This window comes from Schistocerca piceifrons, chromosome 8 (genome assembly GCF_021461385.2).
Source record: "Schistocerca piceifrons isolate TAMUIC-IGC-003096 chromosome 8, iqSchPice1.1, whole genome shotgun sequence".
Lineage (NCBI taxonomy): Eukaryota > Metazoa > Arthropoda > Insecta > Orthoptera > Acrididae > Schistocerca > Schistocerca piceifrons.
In genome coordinates, this window is record NC_060145.1 from 60,214,378 (window position 1) to 60,238,329 (window position 23,952).

At 38.5% G+C, this 23,952-nt stretch overlaps 1 protein-coding gene across 1 annotated transcript in view; it reads right to left on the bottom strand.

Moving 5' to 3' along the window:
• The window catches only part of LOC124712074 (phenoloxidase 2-like), a 229,089-nt gene that overhangs the window by 168,070 nt on the left and 37,067 nt on the right, over positions 1-23,952 (bottom strand). The window contains exons 5-6 of the mRNA XM_047242369.1: positions 7,155-7,378; positions 572-774 (exon numbers count right to left, since the gene is read on the bottom strand). Of these exons, the coding sequence (XP_047098325.1) occupies positions 572-774; positions 7,155-7,378 (427 nt within the window). The remainder of the gene's footprint in view (positions 1-571; positions 775-7,154; positions 7,379-23,952) is intronic.

The following is a 23,952-nucleotide window of genomic DNA, read 5'->3' on the forward strand; positions in this document are numbered from 1 at the left end:
TGGGTTAATGTTATGCTTAATCTTTCTGGTTTTTCGTGCTTCAGCACTAAAATCTAAGGGTGAAAAATATTAAAATTGCCGTTACTACGTAAGATGACAATGTGAAATACACAGTAACTGTTTCATTCTTCCCTGTGTCTACACAACAGACAAACAACCATCAGCAGCACCTTATGGTCACGTAGAAAAACATTTGAGCTTCAAGTTTGTACCCAATACAGTAATTAGAATCATGCATCGCTGTCTTGCTGATCTTAACTGCAGTGGCTACACTGTCTACATAAAACTATAACCAAACCTTGTATTTTATCTTGCTGGACAAATGTTAGGGACTCAAATTCTTTCTATTACTGTAGTCTGAACCAGCCAACATCAGACCAGGCATAGGAGTATCACAACATTTTTGTCAATTTTATCCAACAACAAGCAAAAGTTTACATCTTTTCCTTAAAGCCCTTTAATTTATGTTTACACATTTATGTGAAAACTTACAATATATGTACTATAAGAAAAATAACTGAAAAAATATCTTTTCATTTGCAGTGTAATGAAATTAGCCAATAGCACAAACCTTGCAATAATCTGCTGATGCAAGTAGTAGAAGAGCTCACCCCGCCGATTTTTATTGACAATAGATCGTAAGCCAGAGAATGGATAGTAAAGGTGCCATTGCCAGTGAAATAAATTAACACCAATGTCTTCTCGGAAATATGCAACACGGTGTTCTGGTTCGAGATCAGAAGCTGTGTAGTCTCGTGGAATTACTATTGGCAGCTAGATGTCAAGATAAAAAACAAGTTTACCAATTTTCAAGTAGTAAATAAAGCTGTATTATTTAGTGTGTGACAACTTGCTAATACGAAATGACTGTACACTATCTGAAAGTTCTTCATATGAAATCAATTTTACATTTCTCTCTACTTTACAGTATGTAGCTGATTAAGTTATAAAGTTATGTTTTACTACTTAATCACAAAAATGTACAACAAATATTATTACAAACACTTTAAAACCTGTGATACTAAAATTGAGTATGTGTTCCATTAACAAACCACAAGCTACAGTAACACAACAAAAACTTTTTGACATATTATTTGGTTACATCTCACAGACCACACTTCATAGAAAACTATGTGCAAAAATTGTCATTACCAGAATGTGATGTATGAAGGCTGTAGCCCTTGTACAAAGAATAACTACCACACAATGTCAGCTCCATGTGTGTGGGGAGAGAATAAAGGACAAAGATTAATTTTAGGGAAAAGACAATTGGACTTCAAGGAAAGTAGACATATGAGGAGAGGGATTAAATCTTGTAGAGACATTGCTGAGCTACCATTCGCAAAATATTGTAGCTTTTGTAAACATATGCACTTTTTAGTGGTGTACTTCGTCGTAAGTCAGTGATTCAATGGTTTCTGGACGTTAGTAAAAAACCTGCATCACATAGTTCTGTTCCAATTTACAGCATAGTTGTTTTTCTCCATTTTTCAGTTCTATATAAAGCACTATTTTATTTGAAATTCATCCATGTGATTCAAACACTCAGTTAATGCATTAAAAAGTTGTTTTAATTGATCCACATCAACAAAATATTGTCCTAGTGACAGAATACAAGTGAAAGCATTTTTGCATCCACATGAGTTTGAAGAACTTCTGTAATTAGGGGGGGGATAAAAATGTGCCAGCTCTATACATCCAGAGACTGAGAAAACAAAGTATTTTAACAACTTCATAGATACCATGGAATTTTTCTCTGCAATTTTTAATTCACACACTTCCCTCCATTGCCAAATTGACTATTCCTTGATCCCTTCTTTTAATCAAGTTGTGCTATAAATTTCTTTTGTCCCAGTTTGATTTAGTAATTTCTCATTAGTTATTTGATCAACACAAATATCTTCAGCATTCTGTTACAGCATGGCCTTTCAAAAGCTTCTATTCTCTTCTTGTTTGAGGTGCTTATTATCCACATTTCTCTTCCATGTAAAGTGATACTCCAGACAAATACAACAAGAAAAGATTTCTTAATACTTAAATTTATATTAAATGTTAACAAATACTTCTTTTCCAGAAATGCTTTTATTGCTACTGCCAGTCTGCATTTTATATCATCTCTGCCAATGTTTATTATTTTGCTGCTCAAATAGCAAAAGTAATCTACTACTTTTACTGTCTCATTTCCTAATCTAATCTCAGCTTTGCCTGATTGAATTTGATACCATCTCATTATTTTTGTTTTACTTTTTTTATTTCTTGTCCCTCATCTTTAGCGCCCTTTCCAAATTTCTCTTTGGTTTCCTTTACTGCTTGCCTAATGTATGTATTGAAAAGCACCAGAGATAGGCTACAAAATCTGTCTCACTCCCTTCTATTTTACTACTTGTAACCACTCTTTAAAGAGTGAGTACTCAGAAATGAATATTAGATTAAATTCTGTAATACGAAATGACCCAAGAGCCAAAAAACGTTAGATGTATTTTGAAGTAATAGTTAGTTAAAATTTTACAAAGTGTAGATATTTGAAATAGAGTAATTCAAAGTAGTACAAAGGGAATCCAAGCAAGACATAATGGAGCTGTGTTTTGTTTTGAATATAATATATAAACCAATGCGCAGCATTGTTAGCTCAATTGAGTCTTTGTTTTCAATGACGCATGTTTGCAGTCTTCCATGGTAGTCAGAAATTAGGGATTATAAGCTCAATTAAATATCATTTTGATGACTGGTTCAGACACTGGAGTGGTGGATAATAGATTATTTTGAGGTATTGGGACAGAAAATAATTGGACCTTATAATACTAATATCTTTGCCAATCGTTTTGTCAAGGCGATTCTGCTAATAAACAAGATGTGAGATATAGCACCCGTGAAAAGACTAAATTTGTGCTGAACAGACATTGAAAGAACTCAAACTTACCATTAATATCATGTCAAGAGAATTAAGAAGCTTAGACATTGTAAAGCCCGAGACACATTTATGATTTATCAGATATTAATGGTGAAGGACAGTTTCATGGGAAATCATATCTTTGTTGATGGGAATGTGAAGGAATGTGGTACAGACTGACTGTTATTATACCGAGACGATAGATACTAGGATCAATTCCTTCTTCATTGATTCCCCAGTGCCATCTCTCATTAATTTAAGAAGTGAATTGTGTCAATAAAACTGAATATATACGAGACTTTCCCCGTGTTTTCTAAATCCCCCAAAATCAGCTAGTACATAGACAATTATATCTGTGGATATTCAAGGGTTATTGAGAAAAGCTGATCAACCTGTTACAGACAGATAATAGGATTTAACAAAGGCATATTGGCTACGAAGATAACTAAATCAAATTATTTGGGAAACAAAAATTAGAAAAAATAGACTGGAACTCGACTGCTATGTTATTCCTGAGTAATAAATAAAAGCACTGTCTTTGCATCTGTCATAGTTGAAAGTGTATACAATATCTCAGGAAATAAAAAATGAGATCAATTTTCAACTGCAAGTTCACACAATTAGATTCACAATGTGATTCAGAGATGTTTTATGCCTGAGCAACAAGGCAAGGAATGGTTTTTAACTAGCTGGGACCATATATACACCAACTTTAGAGATCAGCTCCGCTGCCAGGGGGGAAACGGCAAAGCGATATCATAATCTGTGCAGTCGCGACGACGATGGGTGTGCGGGCATGTGCTTCCCTTTCATGTCACATGACTCTTATAACTGCTGTCAGGTTTATGTACAAATTATAATTGATCTTTCATTCCCTGTATTTTACACCCTGTTATCTTCAAAATTTCAAGGAGCTTTTCCCTTCATTGTCAAAAGCTTTATCTCAGTCTACAAATGCTGTAAATGTACGTACAACTTTCTTCAGTCTCTCTTTTAGAATAAAATATAGGGTCAGTATTACCTCATGTGCTTCTACATTTCTCCAGAAGTCAAACTGATCTTCCCTGAGATTGACTTCTACCAGTTTTTCCATTCCACTGTAAATAATTCGTGCCATACTTTGGAACCAAGAAGTATTAAACTGATGATCTGGAAGTAGTCACACTTGTCAGCAGCTGCCTTCTTTGGAATTGGAATTATTACATCTACATCTACATGGATACTCTGCAAGTCATGTTTAAGTGCCTGGCAGAGTGCTCATCGAACCACCTTCACAATTCTCTATTATTCCAATCTCGTATAGCGTGCGGAAAGAATGAACACCTATATCATTCTGTACGATCTCTGATTTCCCTTATTTTATCATGGTGACCATTTCTCCCTATGTAGATCGGTGTCAATAAAATGCTTTCACATTCGGAGGAGAAAGTTGGTGATTGGAATTTTGTGAGAAGATTCCATGACAACAAAAAACGCCTTTCTTTTAGTGATGTCCAGCCCAAATCCTGTATCATTTCTGTGACGCTTTCTCCCATATTTCGCGATAATACAAACTGTGCTGCCCTTCTTTGAACTTTTTTGATGTACTCTGTCAGTCCTGTCAGGATCCCACACCACACAGCAGTATTCTAAAAGAGGTCAGACAAGCGTAGCGTAGGCAGTCCCCTTAGTAGATCTGTTGCATTCTCTAAGTGTCCTTCCAACAAAACGCAGTCTTTGGTTAGCCTTCCCCACAACATTTTCTGTGTATTCCTTCCAATTTAAGTTGTTCGTAATTGTAATACCTAGGCATTTAGTTGAATTTACGGCTTTTAGATTAGACTGATTTATCTTGTAACGGAAGTTTAACGAATTCCTTTTAGCACTCATGTGAACGACCTCACACTTTTCATTATTTAGGGTCATCTGCCAATTTTTGCATCATTCAGATATCTTTTCTAAATCGGTTTGCAATTTTTTTTTATCTTCTGATGACTTTATCAGTCAATAAACGACAGCGTTATCTGCAAACAACCTAAGACGGCTGCTCAGATTGTCTCCCAAATCATTTATATAGATACGGAACAGCAAAGGGCCTATAACATTATCTTGGGGAATATTGAAATTTGAGAGTATTTCACCTGTCGCATATATCTTGCAATCAGGTGGAACAATTTTGTCTCGGCTGGCTCTCCCAAAAGTCTCAATAATACTGAGCAAATAACATTTACTCCAGGTGCCTTCTTTCCACTTACGTCTTTCAGCTCTGTGCAAACTCTTCTCACACTAGTATTCCTCCCGCCTCATCTTCAGCTAGTTCCTCTTCTCTTTCAATAACATTGTCCTCACATTTCTTTTCTTTACAGAGACCTGTTTATCCCTTCCACTTTTCAGCTTTCTCTTTTTTGCTAAGTACTGGTTTGCAACTTGAGTTACTGTTATTCATTAGGGTTGCTTCTCTTTTCTCCAAAGGTGTCTTTAATATTCCTATTGGTGGTATCAAACTTCCCCTAGTTATACATGTTTCTACAGCCTTGCATTTGTTCTCTAATAATGCCTACTTAATCAGTTTGCATTTTCTGTCAGTCTCATTTTTTAGACATGTATATTTCCTTTTGCCTGCTTCATTTGCTGCATTTTCAAATTTTCTTATCTTGACAATTACATTTTGTATCTCCTGTGTTATCCAAGGATTTCTACTGCGTTTGACCTCTTTACCTACATGATTCTCTTCTGTCTTCACTACTTCATCTCTCAAAGCTACTTGTTCATCTTTTAATGTATTACTGTCCCCTGATTCAGCCCAACAGTGCCTAATGCTCTCTCAATAACCTCTGACTTTTTCAATTTATCCATGTGGCATCTCCTTGAATTCCTCACTTTTCACATTTCTTCGGTTTTAGTCTGCAGTTCATAATCAGTCAATTACAGTCATAGACCATACACATATGAAAATATTTTACAATATCTTCCAGTGTCACCTGGTCTCTTCCACATATGCAGCCTTCTTTCAAGATTTTTAAATCAAGTGTTAGCAGTGATTAAATTACGCTCTCTGCAAAACTCTACCAGATGTCATCCTCTTTTATTTCTTTCCCTCAGCTGATATTCTTGTACTATTTTTCCTTCTCTTCCTTTTCCTACTAACAATTTCCAGCCCCATCACAATTAAACTTTTGTCTCCATTAACAACCTGAATAATTTCCTTTATCTCATCACACATTCTTCCAATCTCTTCATCATCTGAAGAATTTGTTCACATATAAACGTATGCTATTGTGCTGGGTGTTGGCTTCATGTGTCTCCTGAATACTGTAATTTCTTCACTATACTATTTGTGGTCGCTTACCTGCATTCCTATTTTCTTATTCATTACAAGGCCTACTCTTGGAATACCCCTATTTCATTATGTGTTGATAACCCTGTACTGACCAGCACTTTCTGCCACCACACTCCACTAATTCCCAATATATCTAAATTAAACCCATCTGTTTTTCTTATCTTTTTTTTCTCTAATCTACCATCATGATAAGGGATCTGTCATTCCACTCTCCAACTCACAGAATGCCAGCTTTGACTTTCCTGATAACAAAATCCTCCTGAGTAGTCCCCGACTGTAGATGCAAATAGGGGACTATTTTACCTCCGTAATATTTTACCCAAGAGGATGCTATCATCATTAAGCCATACAGTAGAGCGGTATGCTTTTGGCAGAAAAAAATAATGGCGGTAGTTTTCCTTTGCTTTCAACAGGGCATGCCAATACTGCACTGTGATATTGGCTAATGTTACAAGGCAAGATCAATCCACCTTCCAGACTATTACCCCTGCAACTACTGAAAAGACAGCTGTCTCCTTCAGGGTTCATGGGTTAGTCTGGCCTCTCCACAGATACTCCTCAACTGTGGTTTCTGTCTGTATCATTCAAGTATTCAAGCCACTCTACCTTGGAAAGTTCCATGGTTCCTGGAGACGATTTAATGTAAGAAGTTCTTCATAGCTCTTAAGGACCAGTCCAATGTCTACTGTACAAAGTACAACACTAGACTTACAGGATCATTACTAAATAAATATATGAAACTTCTGCAGAACAGCAGCTATTCATCACATTATCTTGTACTTATCTGTCACTGACTCAGATGGGCTTGTCAAATATACCTGACGTTTTATAAGCTGAATTTATTTTACGATGGATTAATGTATTTAAGCATTATATGTGCTGACATAAGAGGTTTTCACTAGTCACCAGTGATACACAGTACACTGTAAGATGTACAAAACTTACCCTATCTCCAGTGCTGACAATGTTTGCTTCCTCACGAGCGCGTCCAAATATGGAACTGTCCATGAACCTGTCTGGAAACACTTCAGTAAGAGGTGGGAGAGGTATATTTTGTGTGTCTGGTCGATGAATAATGGCAATTGACAATGCATATGCAAACATATATGGATTCATGCGATCGCGACAGTATATTGACAGGGACAGAAAGTCCTCGTATGTGCGCATTCCTGAAACAAATAAAATTCCATATGATGAAAACGTCATCATTTTAATGCAAAGACAGAGTGAAATTTCATTCCCATAAAAGTTGTGTTGCCATGCAGAGTTTTAAACAAAGATTGCATTTGTGAGTAACTGATGTCCTTTGTGTACTATATTAGTAACTTATTTTCTTGCACATGTGAACTGCTTCAAATCATTGTCCATTGAAAAACAAGGTGACAACATCCACACTGTCTGCCAAAAAAAGTGAAGTACACGGAAGACATGGTTGGATATCAATGTAACACATACACATACAAGTCACTGACAGGTACATAAATGATTAGAGCTAAAATTCTCTGTCACAGGTAGAATGGCCACCAAGGTACATTAATGTTTGTTAGTGTTTGGTGTTGCTACCAGGCCTGATAGGACAGATAAGGTTGCAAGATCAGTGTCAGGCATTGAGAGACCACTGTGTAGGGCACCGGGATGCCGCATACTCATGTGTGATAGTGTTTCAATACTTTAGAGAATTTGATAGGGGCTTCCTTGTGGTTCTCCATTTGGTCAGCTGGTCAAATCAGGCAGTATCCAAATTCTTGGGTCATCAGGATATAACAATGGCCCAATGTTAGGCTGCATGGGAATGTGAGAGCAGGCACACTCATCATCAAGGTTCCAGTTGACCACACATGGCCGACACAAAGGAGGGTCATCATAATTTGCACCAAGCACTTCATAACCCCTTCACATCTGTGCCTGCTGTCCAAGAACAAGTAACAGACTCCCTGCAATAGTGTGTGCCATACCACAACATTGGTCACAGACTAGCAGTAGCTGAACTACGGAATTACAATCACATGTGTTCAGTACCATTCACACCATAACACAACCAGCTGCATTTGGAGTGAAGCTGCGGCAGGGCAACATGGATTGTGATGAATGCATTGTATTGTATTCAGTGATGAACTGCAATTCTGTAGTACCCCAGTCGATTATTGTTGGCAAGTATGGTAGTGATCTGGGGAGAGACCCCATTCTTCCAATGTTTTGGAGAGGCACAGTGGTGTTGCTCCTGGTGTCATGCTGTGGGGAGCCACCTGGTATGACTTCAGGTCATGGTTGATAGTGATTGAAGGAACTCTGATAGCACAATGGTACATCACGGATATCCTGCATCCTTGTGTTACTTCTCAGGCAGCAGCATTGTGGTACCATTTTTCAACAGGACAGTGCTTGCCCACGTGTCATGTGCCTCAATGAACTGTTTACAAGATGTTGAGATACTCCTTTGCGCAGCAAGATCACCAGAACTCTCTTAGACAGAACATATACAGGACCAGCTCTGCCTCAGAGTCTGTATCTAGGATACTAAGGACGAGTTACAACAGTTGTGGGACACTTTGGCTCAGGAGAGGTTACAACGGCTTTATGACACCCTGCCCAACAGAATCAGTGCAGGCATCCAGGGCAGAGAAGGTGCGACATCTTACTGATCAGTGGGCTCATACTGCCAGGTTCATTGTAAACATGACTTGTTTTTGTAATCTGTGGAATAATATCACAGACCCTCTCAACACAAGACATTTCACTTCATTTCCTCCTCCTCTTCTGAATGCTTCACCTTTTTTCCCAGATAGTGTATTTGTCCCTTCAACGGTATTCCAAATATTTTCTTCACTACCTGCTTTCTGTAAATTTATTTTGAGGAATTGTGGTGGCTGTGTACACAGATGTGTGGGACTCAAAGAATGTACACAAAGAAATTCTTCACATTTACAGAAAAAAATGCCTTTCTGCCATATTACAAGGAGACAGAATGGTCAGTAGTACTTATCATCAGGAGGTAAAGTTCTAGTATAGTTGATATATGGAATTAAAAGTAAGGAAAACTACTCCTAGTTTATGGAAGTATTAGCTCCTTCCCCACAGAGGAAAGAAGAATAAGTAATTGGGAAAAAAGGAGGTCACTTAGTACTACATTGAAAGAGAACCACAACAGACAATGTGCAATGGACTGAACACCTAATCAAAGCAAAGCAGTTGTTAACTACATGGCCCACAGCCACTGCTATTAATTTGTTGCAAGCCACATTTCTTGGTATGTTAAATGATCACAAATATGTGTACAGTATGTGCTGCACATAATTCTCACAGAGTATAGAAGCACAAATTGTCACAGGTAATGAGTCTTGGGTTCACCGTTACCAGACTGAGACCATTTGTGCATTAATACAATGTAAAGATATAATCATTTGCCACAAAAATTATGCATAAAGTCTTCAGAGATCATGAAGGTATACTATTCACCGCATTCTTTCCTAAACAAGATATAGACTCCTGTTTTAACATCTTCAGAAAACATTGTAAAGCCATTCAATTGAAGTGCCAAAATCTCCTTATTAGTAGCATGTTCTTCTTCTTTGATGCACTTCAGCAAGTTCCATACTAACTCAGTCTTGCTCCCAGGGAATTACATGTGTTAGTCCTCTTAAAAAATTGAATAATTTTCCCAGTGTGCGGCTACAGAAATAGCACTCACTACGGGTGCGTGAATGCACCCCAAAGAAGTAATACTTTTGGTTTACAGGGACATATGACACTCTCTCATGTACAGACTATGTTCCTTTTCTTTCTTTCTGCTCAACAACACAACTGTTGTTTCTCTTTGAACTGGCATGATTGTGAATTTAATCTCACTACAAGATTACCAGTGTCAATTAGCAATGGTCCCAACACAATAATTATAAAATGTACAGACATTTCCATGTATTGTTGTCTTTGGGGGTCGCATTGTGAGTGGTGTCCACCCTTTCACACTCTTGCACCAATCTTTTCTGCACACTACAGATTTCCACAATATATCAATATATTTTAATTATCTGACATCAGTGTTGTAGGAGGCAATCTTTAAATATACTGTTGTATTCTTCTTTTGGAAAACTTTTTATCTTGTAGTGCTTCGAGAATTTCAGTGTAAATTCTAGAACCATTTGGCCTTCCTCTGTCTCGAACCCACGATATTTTAAATAGAAGTGTGAGAGAGACGAATCCGATCTATTGCGCATTGCATGTTTGTGTGTGCAGTCACAAGCAAAATGTGGATGCAGTGGCGAACGGCAGCCAACAAGTACCTGCTGTATGATCCATAGAGTTACAGTGTATGTGTAGAGAAGAGCCTGTGCTATTCTTTGCTGGTTTAGTGACTGTGTGATTGTTAAGAACAAACGAAGAAATGAGATTAGACTTTTAAGTAATTCATGTGTTGGACTTGCTAGAAGCAAGACATGTTCATATTTTCTTGTGGTTAGTAAACCAACTCTGTTGTAAACATATCCTAATAGAGTCTAATGTTTGGTGATTTGGTTGACTCGCACAAGTTCAAATATTTATATGGGAAGTGGTGAATTTGTTTTTTGTGGAAGTTGAAATATACCATGACTGAACTAAAAGTATTCTTCGAGTACCAAATTATTTCAAGGGTAGAGAGCAAATCTGATAAATTCCCTTAACCAGCATTATTCTTTCGAGAAGAAGTTTTTGGAGATTGATGTGGCCGGATATCCAGAGAAGAAGATCGGCTGTGCATACCAAGTACGTCAACCTGTGGGAGAAAGGTGGGAAGTTTCAAACCAGCTCCACATCTCTTCTTGTTGTTTAAAGTATTAGAACGTGGCGACCGGTGAAAAAGGACCTGAAAAAACGGGAATTAGAAATGAAAATGAGAAAAGTGGATGTTGCATGTTGCCATAGCAACTGAGTATAACCAGACAAGACAACAGTTATGAGAAACTTGATTTAGCCCAGAAATCAAATGAAAAAGAAAATTAATAAATGTAGCAAAGGGAAGACGTAAGGAAGTAATAACATTAAAGAGTGGAAAGAAGACCTCGACGTATTAGACTAACGCAAGATATGACGAGAATCATTGAACTAAGAAGATCCGCACCAACGCAGAAACCAACAACTGACACCACCCGCACCAGTTGCGGTTCACCAGTGCTGATTCTACATCAGGCTCATGCCAACACAGAAACCAGCAACTGACGACACAGGCACCAGTTGCTGCTCACCGGTGCTGATTCCACACCTGTTCACCAACGCAGCCTAAAACTCTACGCCGGGTGAGCATAAAACAATAACTGTTTGAGTATAAAGTTGAAGAAACTGTTCAATAGACTGTATTTATGTATTTATTATACTTAGAAGTATTTTTTTTAATGCTTATCTGATCTAAAATTGGTAAAAATATGGAAAACGTACAGTTAGTTGGAGAAACTTCAGAACCAGCCATGGCAATGAAAGTGAGTAAGGAGGTGCCAGACTGGTCTGAATTAGTGAATTTGATCAAAACTTTAAATGATAAAATAGATGACCAGAGGACAGATTCATCCGCTCAAAATGCTTCTTTAAGAAAGGAACTAAATACAACTTTAAATGCTCAATGTCTTAAATTAGATTCAGTGAATACTCAATTAAATAATAAACTGGATGTTCAGAATGAAACTTTAGAATATTTAAGTGCTACAGTAGATGAACAAGTAAGGAATTTAGCCATTTATGAGAAGGCATGGGAAATCCGAAAACTGAATTTACATTTTAATTACTAAAGTAGAAAATTTTAAAATAGATTTGAAAGGTGAACTAACTAGTTCTTTAAGCAGTCATGTAAATCAACTGTTCACTGACTTTAAACAGAGACAGAGTGAGCAATTTCAGGATTTGACAAAGAAGTTAGAATTTGATATTGAAGATAAATGTAATAATGTAGAATCTGAACTTAGTGAGTAGTTAGGATCATTTCAAAATGTATGTAATGTTACATTTGATGCTGTAAAACAAAAATTACACAATTTGAGAGAGAGTATTGAAAAGCAGGATAAGTTAATACAAACAGTCCAATTGCAAATTGCAGGCATTAACTCTCGAGTAGATAATGTGGAAATAAACTTTAAAGAGAAATTAGCAACCTCAGACTTAATAAATGTAAGTAGTCTGGAGGAACATGTAGAGGAAATAATTGACTGAAAAGTTGCCGCAAGAGTAATCTCCGAGAAAGTATCTCCTGTCTTATCTTTTGAACTCAATGAGAGAGAGTGTGGGAAAGCAGGATATGAAATGGAAATAGTCCAACTGCAAACTGCAGGCGTTAACACTTGAGTAGATACCGTGGAAAGAAACTTTAAAGAGAAATTAGCAACCTCAGACTTAATAAATATAAGTAGTCTGGAGGAACATGTAGAGGAAATAATTGACCGAAAAGTTGCTGTGAGAGTAATCTCTGAGAACATATCTCCTGTCTTATCTTCTGAACTCAATGAGAGAGAGTGTTGGAAAGCAGGCTAAGTCAATACAAATATTCCAATTGCAAACTGCATGCATTAACACTCAAGTAGATAACGTGGAAAGAAACTTTAAAGAGAAACTAGCAACCTCAGACTTAATAAATATATGTAGTCTGGAGGAACATGTAGAGGAAATAATTGACCAAAAAGTTGCTGCGAGAGTAATCTCTGAGAACGTATCTCCTGTCTTATCTTCTGAACTCAATGATACCAAGAAAAGTATGGATGAATTATGAAAAGAATTCAAATTTATTCAGGACAAGGTAGATAAGAGAATGACTTCTCCTAACGTGGTGTTGACTAGTGAGGTAATGATGGATTTACAATTGGGAGCCAATTCAGGGTTATCTAGCCAATTCCCTAAGTTTAAGCCAGATGGGGAAGTACATCCCACTCATTTTCTGAAAAGATTTAACCAAGCCTTCCCGAAGAACAAAAAAGATTAAATTTGCTGTAGGGGAAGCTGAAGAGTGGGGTACTGTAAACTTCAAGAACTTTTCTTCTTGATGAGACTTCCAGAAGAAATTTAAGGAAAAATACTGGTCCACTAGTATGCAGGAAAAACTAATATCAGATTTGTGGAACCCGAAGTATTACAATAATACATGGGGAACAATGAGAAAGTATTTCGACTGGCATTTAATGTGGGCAAAGTACTTAGATAAGCCAATGGAAGAAGAGGGGTTAGTTCAAATTTTAATCAGATGCTTACCTATCTATGCAAGAAAACACATCTTGTGTAGCGACTGGAAAACAGTAGAAGAATTGTTGTCCTTTGTGGACGCACTTTATGCCTTAAATAAGGACCGCAACGAGAGCATACACCAGAGTGAAAATCAGAATTACAGAAGGAATAGTAATGATAATTTAAAAAAACTTAAGGTGAACTTAGCTAGAGTACACCAGTGAAACAGAAATAATGGAAACGATAATTATCAGAAGAAGCATCCACCTTCAAATTTAGGTCCAGTAACTTCACAGGAATTTGTGCCAAGTAATAATAGAGCACAAAGTAGTAATGTAGCACCCCAATTTGATAACCAACCAGTGATTACTAATAATGAGAAAAACCCAGTGCGATCTGGATCTAGGGGCGGGACCCAAGTCGTAGAGATGCACTAGGAGGCCTGGTTCATAATAAGTATGTTAATTTCACACACAACATACCTACAAAAGAATGGTTGTTACTGGAAGAACCAAGCTTGACTACCAGCAATTCACAACCAATAATTGCAGGAACCGTGGTGACTTCTGAAGTTAACATATTTATAGACTCAGGGAGTGAGGTATCACTCATTTCTAGTGCGTTCCTTAACACATTACAGATTAAGCATTACTTACCGCTGTTACCAGTAACTGGAGTTTACATAGTTGGTATAACCAGAATGAAAACAAAGGTTGTGAAACATGAAACCCAAGTGAACTGCCACATCAGAAATATCAGATTTCGTCAAACACTTTTAATAGTAGAAAATATTAATAGGGGTGTTTTATTTGGCCTAGATTAATAGGGGTGTTTTATTTGGCCTAGATTGGTTATTAGAATTTAATGTCATATTGAATTTCAATGAAAATCTTCTTTGCTTTGGTAAAGATGACAGTAAATGTTGGATACCGTTTGTAACCAATAATTACATTGCAAGACAAATAACTGAACGTCAATGTTAACGATTACCTACTGCAGCACGATTGTCACCATGGATCGATAATGTAAATCACATATCACATCGAGCTGACAAACAAAACAAAGTAAATGAATCTCTAATATTAACCAGTGAACAAAAACTAGATTTCTATAAAATTCTAATGGAATATGAAGTAGTGTTTTCCAATTGTCCTGGTAATATCAGCGATTCCATATGTAAGTTTAAAATCAAAGATGACACTCCATTTTTATGTAAGCCATATCCAATACCGGTAAGTCTGACAGAGACAGTTAAGGAGTGAATTGACAAAATGATTGACAACAATATAATAGAACATAGTTCTAGCGTCATGAATAACCCTTTAGGAGTGTAGATAAAAGCCTGATTTACACTAACAAATAAATCTTGACTAACATGAAACACACATCACACCTTTCAAACAACCCTCGCAAACAAGTGTACCTGATTCTTCACCATTTCCTGTTTCCATAGGGTTGCTAAGATTTTCTTCGGGGATCTCAAGGGTGAAGATGGGAATGTCCATTCTGTAGGAGACAATTTAACACCATACCTCCTCCGGCTTCTCACTCAAGTACCGGCGAGGTAGGTATCCTGGGGAAGGGGGGTGGGAAGGGGTTCCTATCTTTGGGGCTGTCTTCTTTCTCTTCTTCGATCTTAGCAACCACCTCTACCTTTTTTTCCTTACTTACTTCTCGTTAGAGCACCTATCTATTTTTCCCTCTTTCCATATTCATCTACTTCTATTGCAGAAGTCCTTCCTAGTTTCTGCAGTATTCAATAACCTACAACTTATCTTCAGGTAAGAAGGCCGAAGAATCAGACTACATGAAAACACTTCCGCATACACACAAAGAAATATGAATACACAAACAATGAAGTTACAGATTAAAAGGATATAAGAACTGCCAAGGGTTGTAGGGGTATATATATATAAAACAAAGATGATGTGACTTACCAAATGAAAGTGCTGGCAGGTCGACAGACACGCAAACAAACACAAACATACACACAAAATTCAAGCTTTCACAACAAACTGTTGCCTCATCAGGAAAGAGGGAAGGAGAGGGAAAGACGAAAGGATGTGGGTTTTAAAGGAGAGGGTAAGGAGTCATTCCAATCCCGGGAGCGGAAAGACTTACCTTAGGGGGCAAAAAGGACGGGTATACACTCGCACACACACACATATCCATCCACACATATACAGACACAAGCAGACATATTTGAAGACAAAGAGTTTGGGCAGAGATGTCAGTCGAGGCAGGAGTGCAGGGGCAAAGATGTTATTGAATGACAGGTGAGGTATGAGTGGCGGCAACTTGAAATTAGTAGAGATTGAGGCCTGGTGGATAACAGGAAGAGAGGATATACTGAAGAGCAAGTTCCCATCTCCGGAGTTCGGAAAGGTTGGTGTTAGTGGGAAGTATCCAGATAACCCAGACGGTGTAACACTGTGCCAAGATGTGCTGGCCGTGCACCAAGGCATGTTTAGCCACAGGGTGATCTTCATTACCAACAAACACTGTCTGCCTGTGTCCATTCATGCGAATGGACAGTTTGTTACTGGTCATTCCCACATAGAATGCGTCACAGTGTAGGCAGGTCAGTTGGTAGATCACGTGGGTGCTTTCACACGTGGCTCTGCCTTTGATCGTGTACACCTTCCGGGTTACAGGACTGGAGTAGGTGGTGGTGGGAGGGTGCATGGGACAGGTTTTACACCGGGGGCGGTTACAAGGGTAGGAGCCAGAGGGTAGGGAAGGTGGTTTGGGGATTTCATAGGGATGAACTAAGAGGTTACGAAGGTTAGGTGGATGCCGGAAAGACACTCTTGGTGGAGTGGGGAGGATTTCATGAAGGATGGATCTCATTTCAGGGCAGTATTTGAGGAAGTCGTATCCCTGCTGGAGAGCTACATTCAGAATCTGATCCAGTCCCGGAAAGTATCATGTCACAAGTGGGGCACTTTTGTGGTTCTTCTGTGGGAGGTTCTGGGTTTGAGAGGATGAGGAAGTGGCTCTGGTTATTTGCTTCTGTACCAGGTCGAGAGGGTAGTTGCGGGATGCAAAAGCTGTTGTCAGGTTGTTGGTGTAATGGTTCAGGGATTCCGGACTGGAGCAGATTCGTTTGCCACGAAGACCTAGGCTGTAGGGAAGGGACCGTTTGATGTGGAATGGGTGGCAGCTGTCGTAATGGAGGTACTGTTGCTTGTTGGTGGGTTTCATGTGGACGGACGTGTGAAGCTGGCCATTGGACAGGTGGAGGTTTACATCAAGGAAAGTGGCATGGGATTTGGAGTAGGACCAGGTGAATCTGATGGAACCAAAGGAGTTGAGGTTGGAGAGGAAATTCTGGAGTTCTTCTTCACTGTGAGTCCAGATCATGAAGATGTCATCAATAAATCTGTACCAAACTTTAGGTTGGCAGGCCTGGGTAACCAAGAAGGCTTCCTCTAAGTGACCCATGAATAGGTTGGCGTACGAAGGCGCCATCCTGGTACCCATGGCTGTTCCCTTTAATTGTTGGTATGTCTGGCCCTCAAAAGTGAAGAAGTTGTCGGTCAGGATGAAGCTGGCTAAGGTAATGAGGAAAGAGGTTTTAGGTAGGGTGGCAGGTGATTGGCGTGAAAGAAAGTGCTCCATCGCAGCGAGGCCCTGGACGTGCGGGATATTTGTGTATAAGGAAGTGGCATCAATGGTTACAAGGATGGTTTCTGGGGGTAACGGATTGGGTAAGGATTCCAGGCGTTCGAGAAAGTGGTTGGTGTCTTTGATGAAGGATGGGAGACTGCACGTAATGGGTTGAAGGTGTTGATCTACATAGGCAGAGATACGTTCTGTGGGGGCTTGGTAACCAGCTACAATGGGGCGGCCGGGATGATTGGGTTTGTGAATTTTAGGAAGAAGGTAGAAGGTAGGGGTGCGGGGTGTCGATGGGGTCAGGAGGTTGATGGAGTCAGGGGAAAGGTTTTGTAGGGGGCCTAAGGTTCTGAGGATTCCTTGAAGCTCCGCCTAGACATCAGGAATGGGATTACCTTGGCAAACTTTGTATGTGGTGTTGTCTGAAAGCTGACGCAGTCCCTCAGCCACATACTCCCGACGATCAAGTACCACGGTCGTGGAACCCTTGTCCGCAACTACCCTCCCGACCTGGTACAGAAGCAAATAACCAGAGCCACTTCCTCTTCCTCTCAAACCCAGAACCTCCCACAGAAGAACCACAAAAGTGCCCCACTTGTGACAGGATACTTTCCGGGACTGGATCAGATTCTGAATGTGGCTCTCCAGCAGGGATACGACTTCCTCAAATCCTGCCCTGAAATGAGATCCATCCTTCATGAAATCCTCCCCACTCCACCAAGAGTGTCTTTCCGCCGTCCACCTAACCTTCGTAACCGCTTAGTTCATCCCTATGAAATCCCCAAACCACCTTCCCTACCCTCTGGCTCCTATCCTTGTAACCGCCCCCGGTGTAAAACCTGTCCCATGCACCCTCCCACCACCACCTACTCCAGTCCTGTAACCCGGAAGGTGTACGCGATCAAAGGCAGAGCCACGTGTGAGAGCACCCACGTGATCTACCAACTGACCTGCCTACACTGTGATGCATTATATGTGGGAATGACCAGTAACAAACTGTCCATTCGCATGAATGGACACAGGCAGACAGTGTTTGTTGGTAATGAGGATCACCCTGTGGCTAAACATGCCTTGGTGCACGGCCAGCACATCTTGGCACAGTGTTACACCGTCCGGGTTATCTGGATACTTCCCACTAACACCAACATATCCGAACTCCGGAGATGGGAACTTGCTCTTCAGTATATCCTCTCTTCCCGTTATCCACCAGGCCTCAATCTCCGCTAATTTCAAGTTGCCGCCACTCATACCTCACCTGTCATTCAACAACATCTTTGCCTCTGCACCTCTGCCTCGACTGACATCTCTGCCCAAACTCTTTGTCTTTAAATATGTCTGCTTGTGTCTGTATATGTGTGGATGGATATGTGTGTGTGTGTGAGTGTATACCCGTCCTTTTTTCCCCCTAAGGTAAGTCTTTCCGCTCCCGGGATTGGAATGACTCCTTACCCTCTCCCTTAAAACCCACTTCCTTTCGTCTTTCCCTCTCTTTCCCTCTTTCCTGACGAGGCAACAGTTTGTTGCGAAAGCTTGAATTTTGTGTGTATGTTTGTGTTTGTTTGTGTGTCTGTCGACCTGCCAGCACTTTCATTTGGTAAGTCACATCATCTTTGTTTTTAGATATATTTTTCCTACGTGGAATGTTTCCCTCTATTATAATCATTGGATATGTGTGTGTGTGTGCGAGTGTATACCTGTCCTTTTTCCCCCTAAGGTAAGTCTTTCCGCTCCCGGGATTGGAATGACTCCTTACCCTCACCCTTAAAACCCATTTCCTTCCGTCTTTCCCTCTCCTTCCCTCTTTCCTGATGAGGCAACAGTTTGTTGCGAAACCTTGAATTTTGTGTGTAAGTTTGTGTTTGTTTGTGTGTCTAAAAGAAAGAATGGTGGCAATCAACTCATGTGCCGAGAGAGATAGGAGCAGGAGAACTTGTGAAATAATTATAAAACAGCGATAAGCAAGGTTGGAGTGAATCGTGATAATCATTTAAAAAAAGTCAGGGTAGCAAACACTCTGATAAAGAGATGAGTCATAGAGTAGTGGGACTTGATCATTATGTGTAGACATAGTATCTAACATGAGTTCAATAAAATATGTAGACATAGTATCTCCTAAGATTATAGAAGTTGAGAAGTGGAAGAGGACTCTAGGGTATTAGAAGAGGTACTAAGAAGTGAGAGTTAAGTGTAAAATAGATTTTATTTTTACCAGGAAATGTTTAATTATAGTGTACATAAAGATGTATACTAGAGCAATGAACCATGAGACCTACTCATAAAGGATATGGGGGACATACCCGGCATTTGCTAAAGATATAGGGCAGGCTTACCTACATAGAGATAGGAGGACCTGTGGCCTGATAAATAGGGATGTTTTATAAATGGGCGTACCTATCAGAATGAAAGAGGAAGTGCACTCAGAGGGTCAACCCACATGTAAGGTGTAGGTACTGATCCTAGGGGAAAAGGACAGTATCGTGACAGAAGACACACATTTAATAGGAATTATTCTGGTAAGTTTGAATTCTATAGACCACTAGCTTTTTTATGTTTTAGGTAAGTTTACGAGTGTCAAAAGGGAACACTTTTATTTTGCCCAGAGTTCCCACAGACTACAAACTATTATAAATAATGATACTAGTATGTACAAGGAATTAGAATAAAGAATAAAGTACTCAAGTGTCCTGAACACCTGCAATTTGCAACTGGATAAAGAGCACAAAAAAGAAAAAAAATGGTCCTCACGATTTTTAGATATTGAAAGAACTAACTCCAACATTGATTGAAATATTCACATTTTATAATTAAAGTAAAATGAAAAAAAATTAGGAATAGCTAAATAAAAGGAAAAGGGTATTCACGGTTATTAAAAGAACAAGGTGTACTGTTGAAAGGTGAATTGTTATTCTTTTTGATATAAATGTACATAATGATGATATATAAAATATCGTGTGTTTGACCTGAGAGGGGGAATAGGTAGTGCTTCGAGGATTTCCATGTAAACTCTAGAACCACTTGACCTCACTCCATCTTGAACCCACAATATTTTAAACAGAAGTGTGGAAGAGACGAATCCGACCTATGTGCATTGCATGTTTGTGTGTGCAGGTCTAAAAACAGTCACGAGCAAAATGAGGATGCGGCGGCCGAAAGGCAGCTGACAAGTACGTGCTGTATGGTCCATAGAGTTTCAGTGTATTTGTAGAGAAGAGCCTGCGCTTTTCTTTGCTGGTTTAGTGACTGTGATGATTGTTAAGAACAAACGAAGAAATGAGATTAGACTTTTAAGTAATTCATGTGTTGGACTTGCTAGAAGCAAGACATGTTCATATTTTCTTGTGGTTAGTAAACCAACTCTGTTGTAAACATATCCTAATAAGAGTCTAATGTTTGACGACTTGGTTGACTCCCACAAGTTCAAATATTTATATGGGAAGTGGTGAATTTGTTTTTTGTGGAAGCTGAAATACACCATGACTGAACTAAAAGTATTAGTCGAGTACCAAATTATTTCAAGAGTAGAGAGAGGGTCTGATAAATTCTCTTAACCACATTATTCTTCGGAGAAGAAATTTTTGGAGATCAACGTGGCCGGCTATCCAGAGAAGAAGATCGGCTGTGCATACCAAGTAGGTCAACCTATGGGAGAGAGGTGGAAAGTTTGCAAACCAGCTCCACATCGCTTTTTGTCATCTAAAGTGTTAGAATCTGTGATGATCACTACGAATCTCAGCAAATAAAAAGTTTCATAAAAGAAGACTACAACACTATCTCAATATGTATTCTCACTCATATGTTTCATTAATAAAACCACTCTAATTTCAAAACAAATAGCGCCTGTAATTGCCACAATATGTGATCAAAACAGGACTTACATAGCAACCAGACAAAATTCATGCTTGTGTAGAAAGAAGTAAATTATTCATGGATGAAAGTTTGTAGTGCTTTACCTACAGACATCAATAGTCTAGAACTTGAAACAACAAAATTAAAGAGCAAATCAAAAGAATCCTTTATGCAAAATTTGTTCCACTCAGTTATTAAATTTTTTTGTGGAAATGGGTATGCATTTGATTTGTTTTATTATATAGCTGGAATATCCCCTTAGTGCATGCATAAATATCTTTTGTTGTAAAAGATATCACATTGATTTTCAAGTATTAAGATGTCAATAATATGTATGTTTCATACTGTACTTGTAAATATTAATTCTGCTTTCTTATTGTATTAAGCACATTATTTATTTTCATGTATTATGATGTAACATTAACTGATATGTGTACTACCATGAATGTACCATATTGTACAGTACTGTATCCATTATTGTAAATTTTATTTTAAAAATTGTGATTGTAAATATTATAGAAACCCTGACTCATTAAATAATCTAGTAACTCTAATGCTACTAAGATCAGACTTTTAATATAATAAAAAATAAAAATAACAGAGAACCACATTTAATGAACTTGATTTTGATATGGTATTAACTCAAACCTTTTATCATTTTTCTCCCATAAGCAGGTATTCCAAATAAACAAAAAAGACTTACAAGGACTGGAAGTAGACATCAATTGGTATATACTGGATGAGATGTTCCCAAGCACCCAGAGGGATAACATCCCGAAGTGGCACCTGCATGTGGATAAGTTGATCAAATAGTTCACTTCTGCCTGCTTTGCACTTACAAATCTCTCTTACTGTTGACCTACAGATGATATTCCTGGCATACTCCGAATACTTTCCTTCAATACTGTCCTATGGCAAAACCTCTGGGAAAATGCAGCTAAAGTCAAAAAATAAGTATTCTATAGAAGTGTGCAGTAAGAATATTATATAAAGCTGACAGCTAAACACATTGCAGAAGCCTCTTCAGAGTATAACAAAACTGATACAAAATTGACAATGTCGTCCTCGGTAGCACCAGTCTTGATCATCTTGAAGCTGAAAGTTTAAATTAGTACTGGATGGTGTTTGCTCAAAGATGTTCACAACACCATATTTTAGATGACATTAACACACACATATTTTTATCCCCTTAAAAGAATGGTTATGGTTATGGTATAGTTATGGTCACCAGTTTTTCCACTGCAAACACTAATTAGCATAAGTCTTTAGGCCAGCAATATAAACACAATGGTGACATTTTCAATTGTGTCACAAAATAAAATGTTAACATTTATCTAAAAATGAAACAGTACATATTTAGCACAGTTCCTGTTTAAGACAGTTACACTCCTGTGGTTTATTTAAATGAAACCATCACACAAGTCACAAAGTCCACAATTGTTGCACACTGTTGCTAACTGCAACACGGTTCATTTCAAACATTCGTACACTCACATTACAGAGATAACTTGCAATTAAACATTAAAGTTCTTAAGTTTTGCAGTGACCAGAGTGTGTATTCTTGTGTACAGAAGATGCATCATAGTGGTGTGAGTCAACAACAAGAGTGCCTCCGACATGGATATTACTTGTCAGCACTCCAAAAAGGAAATAACAATTTTGGGTGATGTGCAACTGCTTAGACAGCTATAAGAACAAAGTCTTATTTTGAAAACTATATTATGCTTTGAAATTCAGCTATACTAGAGTTTATTGTTTTTCATTAACTACAAGAACTAATATGATTTTTATTTACAGAAAACATTGTTAGCCAGAAATTTAGAAACATGCATGGAACTGTTACCCTGATGTAAATGTGAATCCCCTTGTTTATAGAGTGAGCATGGTATAGCAATTTAGAACAAATTACTGTCTGCATGATGTTGAGGTACTCTTGTATGTGCCAACTTGTCACAGGAGAGGATGCAGCTATATTATACCCTTCCAAACTGTAACAGTGTGTGCACCAAGGGCAGAGGGGTGGAACGCCTTGCTGATGAGTGGGGTCATAGTGCTAAGTTCTTTGTAAATTTGACTCGATTAAGTAATAAGGCAAAGGTCCCAGGTTCTAGTCCTGGTCTGACACACAGTTTTAATATGTCAGGAATTTTGACATGAGCACACACTCCACTGCAGATTGAAAATTCTTCATGATTACATGATTAAATTTGCCATGATATCTGGTTTTATTGTGGATAAGTAAACATACCACAGAAAGCATTTACATTATAACCAAATACCACTAAGATTATCTTACATAAATTATGGGGTCATTACTATATCTGGCTTGATTACAGAGAAAGATTAGTGCATCGCATTTTTCAACTGATACCAAGTGTACCCAACAGGGAGCCTAACAGCACTTCAGAATAACATCCAAAAGCATGGAAATTTCCTGAACCTCATTTATAACCTGGATAAGGACACTGATTTCACTACAGAAGATGTAAATGTTATCAAGTCAAAAGAGTTACCCAGCACAACAACTCGGGATAAGCGGTGCCTGCAACAAATCACCTGGTCTTGCATCTTGCGGGCCAGAGTACCTTTATAAGTAGCAGCAGGGAGCCCCACCAATGTATTATTTTCTGAGAGTATTACTAATATCATCCTTGTGACATGCTACTAAAACCTGGACATTCTCTACTGGATTGGACTAAGGATCATTCTACAGACTGTTAATTTCTGTACTGATAATGACTTTGTGAAGATATATGGACTTCCTGGTATTATTCTTCCATTATCAAGTTTGCTTGATCATGTCACCCAGGTCATTCAGGTTTTTGTGCCAGATGGCAGTTATAAGAGTCGAGGGACATGAAAGGGAAGCAGTGGTTGGGAAAGGAGTGAGACAGGGTTGTAGCCTCTCCCCGATGTTGTTCAATCTGTATATTGAGCAAGCAGTAAAGGAAACAAAAGAAAAATTCGGAGTAGGTATTAAAATTCATGGAGAAGAAATAAAAACTTTGAGGTTCGCCGATGACATTGTAATTCTGTCAGAGACAGCAAAGGACTTGGAAGAGCAGTTGAATGGAATGGACAGTGTCTTGAAAGGAGGATATAA